The following is a 13,076-nucleotide window of genomic DNA, read 5'->3' on the forward strand; positions in this document are numbered from 1 at the left end:
CGCATTTGGATTTTCTTTTTAAGTACAAAAGTTTGTTCCCTGAGGCCAGTGAAAAATGGATTATCTTGGGTGCTAATCTCTACTGACCCACCATCGGTTCTCACACAAGCAGCTCACCCACTGAGATTTGTTATCAGAGAGCCTGACCATCACTGTGCTCTCCACTCACATGCCCCTACATGTCCAGGATAAAGCCACATCCCTCAGGGGTCACCTCTTCAACACTTCACATTAGCGGGCCACCAGCTGGCTCGACTCGCTCTCATGTATTATCTCTTTGATCTTTTCCTGGACGTGTCTTTGTATTTGTGTGTGTAGTTATGTATATGTATGGTGATGATTTTACTGATAAGTGTATCCATTAAGTGCAGTGATACAGATGCAGTTCATCACACAGATGATGTGGCGCTGCCACACGTGTCAGCCGTGGTCATGTAGAAACAAGGTCTGGTTTTACGTCCCAGTATAAGCTCCACTGCACCTGGTTCAGCTGAGTTGGCTGGAAGCTTAAATAAAGTGTGTAAGCAAACAGAAAAGGGAGCGCTGAGCTAATTGAAGCCCTTGTGTTCCCTTCCTGTGGTAAAACCCACACTTAAAGACAGAAATTCTTAGCTTTAGGCATCTTATTAAACCACATGTGGAAAAATGTTGGCCTAAATGAAGATTATAGGATTAAGGCACTTTTATCTAATCTATGTTGATTAATGTCAGTGCTACTGATTCTCATTAAAAATAAATATATCACTCACAGTCTGAGGGTAAGAGTTAATACGGAGGCATTAAGGCGAAGCTAAACTAAAAACAGACAAACTCACGTCCTCCTTTTTCTCAATGGGTGTGATGGTGGTGTTAGGAGGTGGAGCATGTCCCTCCAAACAGCATAATTATAGACTAAACTTTCCCTTCAGCATTGATTGCCTTTCTAAATCTTGTTTCATATTTTACAGCCAATGCTAAAATAGTAAAACCCACCTGCTGCATTTTATCGCTTTGCATTTGCTATAAATATGTAATGCTGTTAGAGGTGAATGTGACAAGGCAACGAGTGATTTTATTATACCCTGACCCATCATATACCATGCATATCCGATTCATTTAAGAGAATTCTTTAGGGTAACCGATGTCGGCTGTCAGATTGTCGCATTATGCTTGGGGTGGATATAAATAATGTTTTAATAGTAAGGCAGTGTTACAGAAAGCCTCAGTGCTTCAATGTTATGTCAGAGTAAGCGAGTAAAAACAGAGAGAGAAAGAAATTGAGCTAACAAAAAATATGAAGTTCTTATATTTTGGATAAAGTTGGTTATTTATTAAAAAGAAATTTAAGAATCTTTTAATTTGAAAATCTTCATAATGTCAAAATATTCTGCAGATTTTATTTCACAAGTCATGTCATTGAATAGTGGATACTTAGAAAGATAAAAGAAGATGTTTGTGAGACTTGCTGTAAGAGGAACCAGATATATCAGCATACCTATGCACACTTCACTGTGTCACTTCAGGCAGATGATGAAAGGTGGCGTTTGAAAGCCCAGAGAAGCGCCCCAAAGTATAGGACCCTATTGTTCAATAACAATACAGTTGAGAGCATGTGGTAGTCTTTTACTTTTACTAACCCACATTCAGTGTTTGACTTAAGTCCCCTTTGACCCCTGTCCTTTAAACCTGCTGCCCTTTCCAGTGGGGCGAACAGAGGCGGCGCCTCGGTACTGGGTGTCAGTCATGGCCAACTGCTTTAAGCCTTTGTGATGCAAACACTTAGGTGACCGACAGAGAGCAAGAAGTTTAAATTTTAAGCAGCCATTAAAAGTCAAACTCAAAGTGGCTTGAAGCCACTGCACGTTAAATATTAGAGGGGTCCTACCGTTGTCTTCAACTATGAAGTAGAAGATATCACTGGTGGCGTTGCTCCCATCCAACAGCACATAACAGATCTTCATGTCATTGATATCAGCTGTTTGCATAAAAAATATGGAGAAACAATTAGCTAAAATGATAACTGTGACGACTAAACCACTTTTATAAGGTTGTATAAATACAAAGTCAGAAAATATAGTTTACAGAGATATATTTAATCTCCTAAGACCTGAACCCTTTCAGGGCATGCAATTTTAATTTGTCTTTACCATTTGGGCTGATTGGGACCTGATGAATGTAAAAACAAAGAGTTACGTGACTTTTTTCCCTGATTTTTGTTTCTGAGAAAAATGAGATCCACATATGAGGACATTAGCTTGAAAATTTTGACAGAACAGTGGCAGCATAACGTCCTCATAAGTGGAAATCAGGCCCTTGTAGAGCAAAATTTTGTATTTTGGTCTAGACAACCCAAAATTTGATGTCCACATATGTGGACGCCAGGTCCTAGGAGGTTAAAATTGTTTTATGGGGTCTGTAGTAACCAGTTAAGCATCATTATATTAGTATAAGAATGCAGCCAACTGGTTTTAACTGAATATTATTTATTTGAATATTTTTTATTCTTTGCTTTTTCACCGGTTATAAAAAGCTGTCTTTCTGTTTTACACATTCAGGATTTGGATTTGTGCTTCTATGCATCTTATTAAATTCTATAAAAACAAGTCTTTGTAATAAATCCTGGGAGAATATCTGGTGTTCTGTCAACTTTATACTAACTCAAAGCTGTTGGCATCATGAATTCAGAACAATTCTTTCCTTTGTGCCACACAAAACATCCACTCTAATCCAATATTAACTCTAAAACACTGATGAGTAAATCTTACCTTTGAAAAACGTTGTTACAAGGTTTAAAAATGTGACATCATCTTACCTTGTGTGAATGTCTTGATGCTGTCATTGCCCACGGCGGTATTCATGATGAAGCCGTGCAGTGGAGCCTCGGACACCGTGTACTTCAACACCTTCTGGGGACTGTCCCGGTCCTCTGATCGAAGGACCTTGCTGGTGATCACAAAGCCCAGGTGTCCAGTTGGGAGGACTTTCAGTGAAGCGGCAGCCTTATTTACCAAAATCTGGGGGACACCGTTATCCACCGTATTGATGTGAATAGTCATCATTTGGGGTTTGCGTGTCTCATAGTCAGTGTTAGGGAAAACGTAAAAGTCGGTGTGAGTGCCATCGGTGACAGTGAAAGAGAAGCTGTCTTCACTGGTCTCAGTGCCATCGTGCTTATAGCTGATAAGGTTCTCGTTCAGGTCCTGCTTGGTAAAAGTCGTAATTGGCTGGGTGTTGTTGAAAAGCAGCAAACCGTGTACTGGCACTTGCGTGATTATAAAGCGCATCAGGTGGTCTGGAGTGTCCCGGTCTTCAGCAGTAAGTTCAAAAGGTGTGATGAGTTTGGATTCGCCCTCCTCCACAAGTAGCCTCGTTATGGTTAAGACAGGTTTCTTATTATCCACATCGGTGATGGACACTCTGAAGGTTCGGAAGACGGGATTGTAGCCGTCTGTCACCTCAAACTCGAAGCTGTCCATTTTAATTTCATCATCAGAGGTGTGGATGTAGTAGATCTTGTTGCCAGCAAGCTGCAACTGGGTGAAGGTGGAAATAGGAACACCTGGGAGGTCAGTGCACTCTAAGTGCCCTCTACTAGGCGCTCTCGTGATGCTAAAACTGAGGTATTCATCAGGGCTGTTGATGTCAGAGGTGCTGAGGAGGTCAGTGGTGAGAGTTACTTTTCCACCTTCTTTGAGAGTCACACCTTTGTTAACAACATCTGGAAAAACCATATCAATGCTTCCAATGCTGATGTAAAAGTAACGGTCAATAAGTGGATTTATACCATCTGTGACGTCAAATTTCAGCAGGTCACGGATTCCTTCCTGGCCTGTGTGCACATACTGAATGAGTTGTCTGTCAATTTCATCTTGTGTGAAATTCATTCCCAGGGTGATATTTCCTAAAACGTCTCCAAATTTGCTGATACGCTGCAGGTAGCCTTGGCCAGGGCCGTATCGCACAACATAAGTTAATTCCTTGTCTTCGGAGTCAAGATCTGTTGCCTTTAAAACGCTGTTGCTAATCACTTTTGTTTCTCCGATCTCCACATCAAGGCCATCGTTAATGGCCATTCTTGGTGTCTCATCATCAACAGGAATGACCACGATAGGAACTGTTTTTTCCACTTTGTGTTTTCCATCAGATAACCTGATTTCAAAGCTGTCTTCCTTGGTTTCAGAGTCATCATGTTCATAGACAATGTTGGATGCCTCTATGAGCTGCTCCAAGTTGAACTTCTCCACAGGGATGGTGCCAGTGCTGAGCTGCTGAACAATTGTCCCATGCTTGGGTGGTTTGATGATCTCAAAGTCCAGCTCATTCTTGGGGATGTCAGCATCAGCTGCGTTCAGAATTGGGGTGTCAATGACCAGACTCATTCCCTCCATTACCACAAACTCACGGACAAAAATCTCAGGCTTCTCATCATTGGCTGGAATGATGACTATGGGGAAGAAGTGGCGCTCAGAGAAGTTAATACCATCTGAGCAGCGGAACGTGAAACGATCTTCCACAGGTTCAACCCCTTTGTGGATGCTTTGGACATAGTAGATGTGGCCAAGGGAAATTTCTTTAATGGCGAATGCGGTGATGGCCGTCCCAGCTCTTGATTTCTCTGAGCCTGCTGCAGGTGAGATGTTCTCCACATAACCAGAAGTTGGTTGGACAATGATGGTACACAAGATATCCTCGCTGTTGGTGTCAACATCCTCGGCATGAATTTGCTCCAGAGTAATGACGTTCTTCTCCCCTTCCACTACTATAAACTGCTCGCCGACGCTGACAACAGGTGGGATGCTGTCAACAGGAAGGATTGTCACATGGACTGTCACACCTTGGATCTTGTTGCCACCAACGACCCACTGCTCTGACATGTCAGACAAAGTAAGATTGAAGGAGTCGTGCTCTTTGGTCGGCCCTATTTCACCAGATGTGTGAGCATACACAACCACCCCGTTAATTATGTCCTCCTGAGTGAATCTCTCAGCAGGAGCACCATTAACCAGGATTTCACCCAGTCTCGGAGGTTCTTCAACAATAAAAGTGAGCATGAGGTCATCTGTATCTTCATCGTGGCCCTGAATGACGTTACTTGTAATCTCCGTGGCTCCATTCTCCAGTACATCTATGGAGGCTCCGAGCAGGCCGGGTGGGAGCATAATCGTGGGCCTTTTGTCATCAACTGGCTCGATTGTGATCCTGATGGCAATTGGTACCTCATGGAAACCATCACTTACAGAGAGCTTGATGACATCAGTGAGAGATTCTTTTCCTCCGTGCATGTAAGTTAGACGACCGGTTGTGATGTCTTCGAGCACAAATGTTTCGCCATTTGACATATCAATCCCCAAATACTGCAGCTGCCCATACTGGGGAATCTGGGTCACCGTGAAGATGATATTGTCGTCATCTGTATCCGTGTCAGTGGCGTGCAGCTCCTTCCTGGTAATGACATATGTACCTCTTTCCAAAACAGTGAATCCTGTGTTGGTGATAAGTGGAGGTTTGTTGTCAACCGGCTGTAGGAAAATGGTGAACAGTCCATCTGCTGTGTTTCCAGCTGTGTCTTCCACAGTGAATGTGAACTGAGCCACTTTTGGAGTGATGCCCAATTCCTGGTCTGGGGGCTTATAAGCTACTTTGTGGTGATTAACCTGGGCTTGTGTAAACTCTGTAATTACAGTGTCAGGGCTGTCAGTCAGTACAATTTCACCCAAGAGGGCTGGATTGTTCTCATCTGTGTCAGTCGGGGGCTTAGTGATGGTGTACTTCAAATCTCTGTCATCTGAATCAAGATCAGTATAACACAAGAATTTCTTCCTAAAGTATGTGAGCTCATATTCCTGCACTGTCATGTGAAGGGTGGTGCCTGGGAAAAGCTCTGGGGCAAGGTCATCAACGGGATGGATTTTGATAGTGAACGTGTGCTCGCCTGATTGATTGGGAGGATCGTTATCGTCCTGGACCCGGAATACAAAGTGATCGGTTACAGTGGTGGTGCTGTGGGGCCCGATGTGACGATAGAACAGCTTTCCATCCAGAATGTCCTGCTGAAGCCACTCAGTCACCACCTGCTCAAACATCTCATCTGTCTCGCTGAACTTCCACAGAGATGGGTCAGACGGTAGCTCTGCTTGCCTAAGCAGGAGTTGCCCTATGGTGGAGTATGGTGCCTCCACGACAAACTTAATAGTGGAGTCTTCTGAATCGATGTCTGTTGCACTTAGGATGAATGGAGAGATCTGCATGATTTCATTCTTGAACAACACCAAGCCAGTGTTTGCATTAATAATAGGGGGCTCGTCATCAGTGGGGACAATGGTGATGGGGAACAAAAATTCCACTTCATTACTGCCGTCAGTCATTCTAAAAATAATGTTGTCGCTATAGGTGTCGCTGCCGTCATGCTGGTACGCAACAATGCCAGCGTCTAGATCGGCAGGTGTAAAGAACTTCCTGCGTGTGCCGAGCATGGTAAGGTCTCCGTGCTTTAAACCATCGATGACTGTGATTCTCACGTCTTCCAGGTTATCCTCATCGCTAATCTCTAAATTCTGAGAGCTGGAGAGAGCTCGAGATTGCCCTTCAAACAATAGCTGCCCTGTATTTTTGGTTGCAACAGGAGCCAGTGTATTCATAGGCTTTACCACAATCATAAAAGCAAATGGATCTGACACTGCACCATCGGTGTCTACAATTTCAAACTCTAGCTGAAAAATCCTCTCTTGTTCTGAGTCATCTGAGGGTGGCTTATAGGCTATTTTAAGCTCTTTGATGTCCCTGTGATAGAAGGAGGTGATAGGCAGGTTCTGATCATCTGTGCTGATGATATAACCCTGCTGAGGGTTCAGCGGAGACGTGATGTTGAAGATTAAGTCATCTGGGTGAGATTCGACATCTTCAGCCGACAGCATGTCACTTGTAATAGCTGTCATCACAAACTGATCAACCTCCATCATCATCATAGCTACAAAGCTGGGTTTGGGAGCAGTGTTCTCTGCACCTTCTCTGATTCTAACCATCATTTGGAAATGCTCTTGCATTATCATGTTTCCTTCGTTATCCTGCAGCTCTACCATCATTGGAATATAGTCTCTGTTTGGTGAGTTGGTTTTAGCCGTGTGCTTGTAGCGAATACCCTGCTTCACAAACTCATCACAGTCAACCATTTGGCCATTGGAAGGGTTGTTCAAAAGAGTGCCATACCTGGGAAGACCTCCAGCGCCGACCAGAGTGCTGATCTTACACTGTGTGACACCATCCTCATAGGAAAACTCCAGGCCCTTTTTGTCAATAGGATTGCTCTCTCCATTGAGCTTTTCAACATTAAGGGGCATATTCCTGGTGAGGATCTCAAGCTGCTGGAAAACAACCTCTACTTCCAACATGAAGGGGACAATGACTGTGTCTGTGTGAGAGTCATAACGAAGCTGCAGCTTCACACGATCCTTACTGGGGCTCCTTGATCCAAAATGCGTGTATTTCACTTCTTCAGATCCAAATGAACAGGGAAACTTTTTAGGGGTTAGCATCCCAGGCTTCTGGGCCAGTGGATCATTGTCCAGGACTGTGATTTGGCAGCGGTCACCGGGCTGCACTTCTGTTACCAGGTCATTCACAGGGTCCAGAAACACGGACCGCCCAAAAGGCACTCTGATCCCATTGTTAGCAACAATGATATCATCTTCATTAGGTCCGGCCCTGCGGTGATAGAGGTGAGCTGAATCAAAAGGCCCTGCACATACTGAGGCAAAACAGAAGCTGAGAGAAAAAGCCAAAAGAAGGCAACTCTTTTTACAAAGTTTGCAACTTTGCAGACAAGCAGCCATGTCTGCTGCTAGTTGCCTTGTAATTTAGTTAAAACAAGTGAGCAGCAGCAGGAGGCTGATGCTTCTTAAGTGAGAAAAAAAGCATAAAAAAAGAAACTTTGGGCCGGCTGGAATCTCCTCTGTGTGTTTCTTGTGTGGCTGCACAGACCCAAGTGTGGTGAATGCTGCAGGGCTGTGCAGGTGAATGAAACAGTAGTCTGTGACTTGCACAGGCTCCTCCTTCTGTCAGTGCAGGGAGGGGAGCCTCCAGCCCCCAAAGCTAATTTAAGAAAGACCATTGGACAAGATTGCCCCAAACAACACCTACCCTTCTCCTCTTCTCTCACTAAAAAAAGGGTGTTGGGGTGGGGGTTGGAGGATAAAATCCTATTCAAAAAAACAAGTCTTATTTGATTATATGGAATCTGTACAGTTAAAACCCCTGACACTATACTGTATAGGTTAGGAAATGTGATGTACTATAGATAGATATCCATGTTTTTTCATATGATGCATCATTTTATAAATACATTTAATTAAAAAATCAACTGAATATAATTTGATATCTTGTTCCTCCAAGTTTTTTCTTTTAGACACAAGTGTGAACATGCAAATGTGTCAGAATGCAACCCAGTTAATGTTCCCTTTAAAAGGGTTAAAGCTAAGAAATAGTAGAAAAACAGTAATAAAGCCTTTACCCAGCGATAAAATGATTCTTTAGCTATTTAATCGATTTGTTTTTAGTTACTTTAAAATGAACAGTGTCTTCTGATGTTTGATCACTGACCTGTGTGATATCACACGCAACTTCATTATTAAGGGTGTAACCTATCCTATCAACCAATCCCTTATATTACCATGGAGGGCGGACTAAGAGAAGGCAATGTAATATGCCCAAACAAACTATCATTATATCAAAGATGAGCCAGTCAGCAGGGATTCAGACACTGAACAGGATTCTTAGAGTATCAGAAGAATAAAGTTTAGTATCTCAACCAAAGGCGTGTCTGTGCAGAATGATGACGTGTGGAGATATTTCTGTTCTCTTCTAGAGTTAAGGGCCTCTAAGTTCAGGCAACTTTCAGCTCCGGAGGGGCCATTTGTTCCAAACATGGGGACAATAACCTGGCATCAGCTGGCACAACAGGTGTTGGAAACTGTTTGGTCTCACACACACACACACACACACACACACACACACACACACACACACACACACACACACACACACACAGAAAAAACATTATACAGCTGAAAATATGCCACCTAAGCCACCTGTGATGGAAATAAATATATAATACGCGGCATAAATATAGCACGGGACATCTCTGGCTTCATTTCTCATAAAGTTTAGTTGCTGAGCAAGCGCTTGTAATAACCGAATCTCTGCAAGCAATGGCTGCGTGTTTTGAGGTTAAATAAGATTCAAATGAGGGAAAGTCCCCTCGTCTGTGATTACAGCATCTGCATATTTCATGCAACCGAACACTGTTGTTCGGCAAACTGAGTGCGCAAAAGAAAGTTTCAGCAGAATAAGCAGGTGAAGAAAATTTGACGTTCTTTTTCTGCAGTGACAAAGCAGAGCGTGGACACATCGAGCACTCACACTGGATGCAGCGAGAATGTGAGAATGTGTATTCAGTATGCTACACAAGGTCATGTTAAGATAAAAATACCTAGTAGCCTTTTATGGGTCATCTTTTAAGTTGAGCCTGACACTTGACGAAGTGATCCATGTGCAGCGCTCGAGCATTTTCACACTTTCCTTCCAGCTGCAACGCTGGAAATGTTTGAGTTTCGTTTTATTGTAACCGCTGACTGTGACATTTCTACGTACTAGGAAAAATCTTCTTTTTAAATAGTTTAACACACCAGTAAATTTATCCAGTTATGGACTGATAATGAGTTGCTTGTATGGAAGAATTTGTTGCTAGGTAGGGCACTTCAGTGCAATTTATGCTTCAATATAGTGAAAAATGAACCTTCAGAGCTGCTAGAATTATTATTCAGTGAAAGTGCTGCTTCTTTATCGGTGGCGGTAAAGCTTTTAGGACAACGCTGTGAACCACTCAGCAACCTTCCTCTAAGTGTGGGTCAAATAGCAGAGATGCCATAAGCATCCCAGCATTCTGTATCACACTTTTCATTGCATCCTCTAAATAAATCTTGCCCTCCTCGCTTGACCGGACAAGAATAAAAATGGGACATGCACCAAATGGTGTAACTATAGAAACAAACACAGTAAGCTTTTTATATTCTGTTACTCTCCACGTTCCTCCCATAGTGAGGAAAAAAGTGAAGACTTAAAAACAAGAACTTCCCATTCAGATAGTTAGAAAAGCCTGATATTGATTGCTGGGCTGGAAGCATGACTGATGAAACAGGCGTGTATAAATCACCCGATGACAGCTGCTTAAGGTGTCTGTCGAGCTGGTTAACTGGTTAACTTGCATTTCTCCAGATTAGACATTAAAGACACGACATGCTTTTAATAAGTGTCTAAGATAAACAGAGAATGAAGCTGGTGTGATGCCAGCCTCTGGTGCCCAGGATCATCTCTTCATCCAGGGGGAAGCCTGTGATGACAGCAGCACTAATGACATCGTGATAAATGGAAAACAAAGCACTCGTCCTTTTATCCCTAACAGCAACGGTGGCAAAATCCAGGATTTGCTGATTATTTTCCTCAGTTTCCCACAATTCCTGGTCTGCGTCATCATGTTCAGAGAACAGGGAATGCAAAGCTCTTTAGTAAACACGTTTCACAGTTTGACATGCTCTCAGCACAAACTGTTGACTTTACCCCCTCGTTTTAGTCACGCTCCAGGGCTCACATTGTTAGCTCGCTGGTTCAAAATGAAACACCTCTTCAGCAACTATTGGAAGGATTGCCTTGGAAGTTTGTGCAGACGCTCAAGGTCCCCGGGAAAAGGATAGATCTTCTTCTGCGGACTAACCCTCTAGCACCACCGTGAGGAGGGCGTTTTTGGTTTTAAGTCAAAGGAGTAATGGATGGATTCACATGAAATATATGAATAAATGATTTTGTCTTTCATGTCTTGACTTTAAATTTGTGTCACGTACCATGATTTACACTTAAAAGTGTCTCCTTTTTGCGTTCTTCCCTCTAAACATAATTATAAGCATTAAGCATGGCTGACTTAAACATGAGGAAAGTGTCAAAGGAGCCACTTTCACGAGTAAATCATAGCATGCTGTTTTCTTGGCTCCAATGGTAATCCAGTTAAGAGGTGACTGTGTGTGATTTTATAGCTGACAAAATCACCGTACACAGAAGCTGGAGGTGATAGCAGTGCTGGGATTTTGTTTTTTGTTTTGTATGATGATCCCAAGTTATTTATTTATTTATTTGTTCATTTGTGTGAGAACCACCAGACACTGCAACAGGTCTGACAACTGTAGGGAATTTCTTTTTTAAATTTATGTAACTTTTTATTTGGCATCAACCTCGCCTGCGTTTGTCTTTGATTTAAAAAAAAAAGAAAGATGGGAAGTGTTTTAAAAAATGGGTCAAGAAAGCGACTTAGTAAACTGGAACTAGTTTAACATTCCACAGCTTAACACGCTGACATAAGCCTTAATGGGTGTTTTGCTTTTTTGAAAGCTGAAAGTTTTAGTGCTCATTCTTCAGATTCTCAGCGTGCCCGCAACTCTTTTCAGGCATGAACATCTCAACTATTTTTAAAGTAGATGAAACAGCTCTCTCCAGCTTTTGATGTGTAAGTGTCTGTAGAGTTACCAGAATACCTGATGTATGAAGATATTCAGAAACACTGGATATCTCAGTACATTATTATAAACATCACATCACATTTTGCTGCATCATTTGTTTCACATTTTGGATTTTCTGGCATAATTCAAGGCTCCTGTTTGAGGACAGCTATGTGGGTGACGATCGTGTGCTGCATCCTGTCCAACCGTATATTTAGTTCTGAATCAGATTGCGGTTGTGCCTCGTGGTTCTCTCCTCATCTCTTGGCATACAAGCATACACTCACCAGGCTTTATTAAGCTACTACCTGCATGAACCACCTTTTCCCGTCAAAGCTGCCTAATTTCTTCGTGGCACAGACTCTGACTTGATCACATCACACTGTTGCTGCAGATCTAACTGCTCCACACGAACACAGACGTTGGAAAACCTTCCACCTTCTCATCTCACATAGATGAAAGAAAGATCAAGGATGTTGAGTCCTGAACATCTCAACGTGGGTGGTTTTAAAAACTATGGTTACACATAGATTTGTGAATGACGCTCTTGCTGTTTGTGCACTGATTCAGTGTAACCGACTCTCTTCTTTTCTCTCTCCCTGGTGTCTTTTGCAGTCTAGATCTCAGCCTCACATAAATTATCTGATTATGTAGAAGTTATAAAAGAAAAAGCTGTTAGGGATCAGCTGCAGGAGGTGATAAGCACCTTGGTAAAGGAGCTCTGACAGATTCTTTGAAAACAAGCTTTGACATCAGAGAGGTGGCTCACCCCTGATAAACCCCTTGTCTCCTCAGAATAGCCGAGGAAGATTTCCCCCACATTCTCTTTGCTCTTGCGCTACTCGCTAGCATCCTAATCATCCAGCCCGTTGTAAATATACACTGCGTATAAATAGGGGATAACTGAGACCTTTGGATCCAGTTCCGAGGAGGAAGAGGTTTGTGTTTTGCTGCACTGGGTGGTTTGACGCAGGGTGTCCATGACTGCGGTCAGGCCGGAGGGGCGTGCATACGAATTTTAGAACCGCTCCTGCCGTCACTGCTGCTCTGCGGGCTCAGTGCAACATTTCATCTGCTTAATGGCGGATTAAAGCATCCTGTGGGGCAGATTGATATAGGCTGATGCTGTCATTTGTCATTAAAGGGGAGCGGAAGCCCATGGAAACAGGCTGGATATAGCAGCTGGATCGGCCCCAAACACTGGGCAGCTCATTGCTGTAGATGGAAATTATAAGAATATTATGTGCCTCATGAATTTAGACAGGAAACATAAATATAGGCCAGTCTATTAGCGATGAGCTGAAAATGGACATGGCAGTAAATTAGGCTTTATTGTGTGTTAAATTGCACGGCCGCGTCTGTAATCGTATTCATGTAGATGTAAATTTGCTGTACAGCACCATTAAATATGATTCTCATTTCAGCCAATATGTTCAGATTTAATTAGTACTAATCATGGCCTCACTACACTAAAAGGAGAAGCAGGTATCAACCTATGTGCAGCACAGTGTTACACCTCACCAAATGTTAATTACTATTTGCTAACGGTGGGGGAAG

At 42.8% G+C, this 13,076-nt stretch overlaps 1 protein-coding gene across 1 annotated transcript in view; it reads right to left on the reverse strand.

Annotated features, from left to right (window-relative positions):
* The window catches only part of frem3 (Fras1 related extracellular matrix 3), a gene marked incomplete at its 5' end in the record, with an annotated part of 31,453 nt that extends 23,645 nt beyond the window's left edge, over window positions 1–7,808 (reverse strand). The window contains 2 exons of the mRNA XM_082537096.1: window positions 1,865–1,954; window positions 2,792–7,808. Of these exons, the coding sequence (XP_082393222.1) occupies window positions 1,865–1,954; window positions 2,792–7,808 (5,107 nt within the window). The remainder of the gene's footprint in view (window positions 1–1,864; window positions 1,955–2,791) is intronic.
* Between the last annotated feature and the right edge of the window lie 5,268 nt (window positions 7,809–13,076).

The sequence above is a fragment of the Aulonocara stuartgranti genome, assembly GCF_965226115.1.
Source record: "Aulonocara stuartgranti genome assembly, chromosome: 6".
Lineage (NCBI taxonomy): Eukaryota > Metazoa > Chordata > Actinopteri > Cichliformes > Cichlidae > Aulonocara > Aulonocara stuartgranti.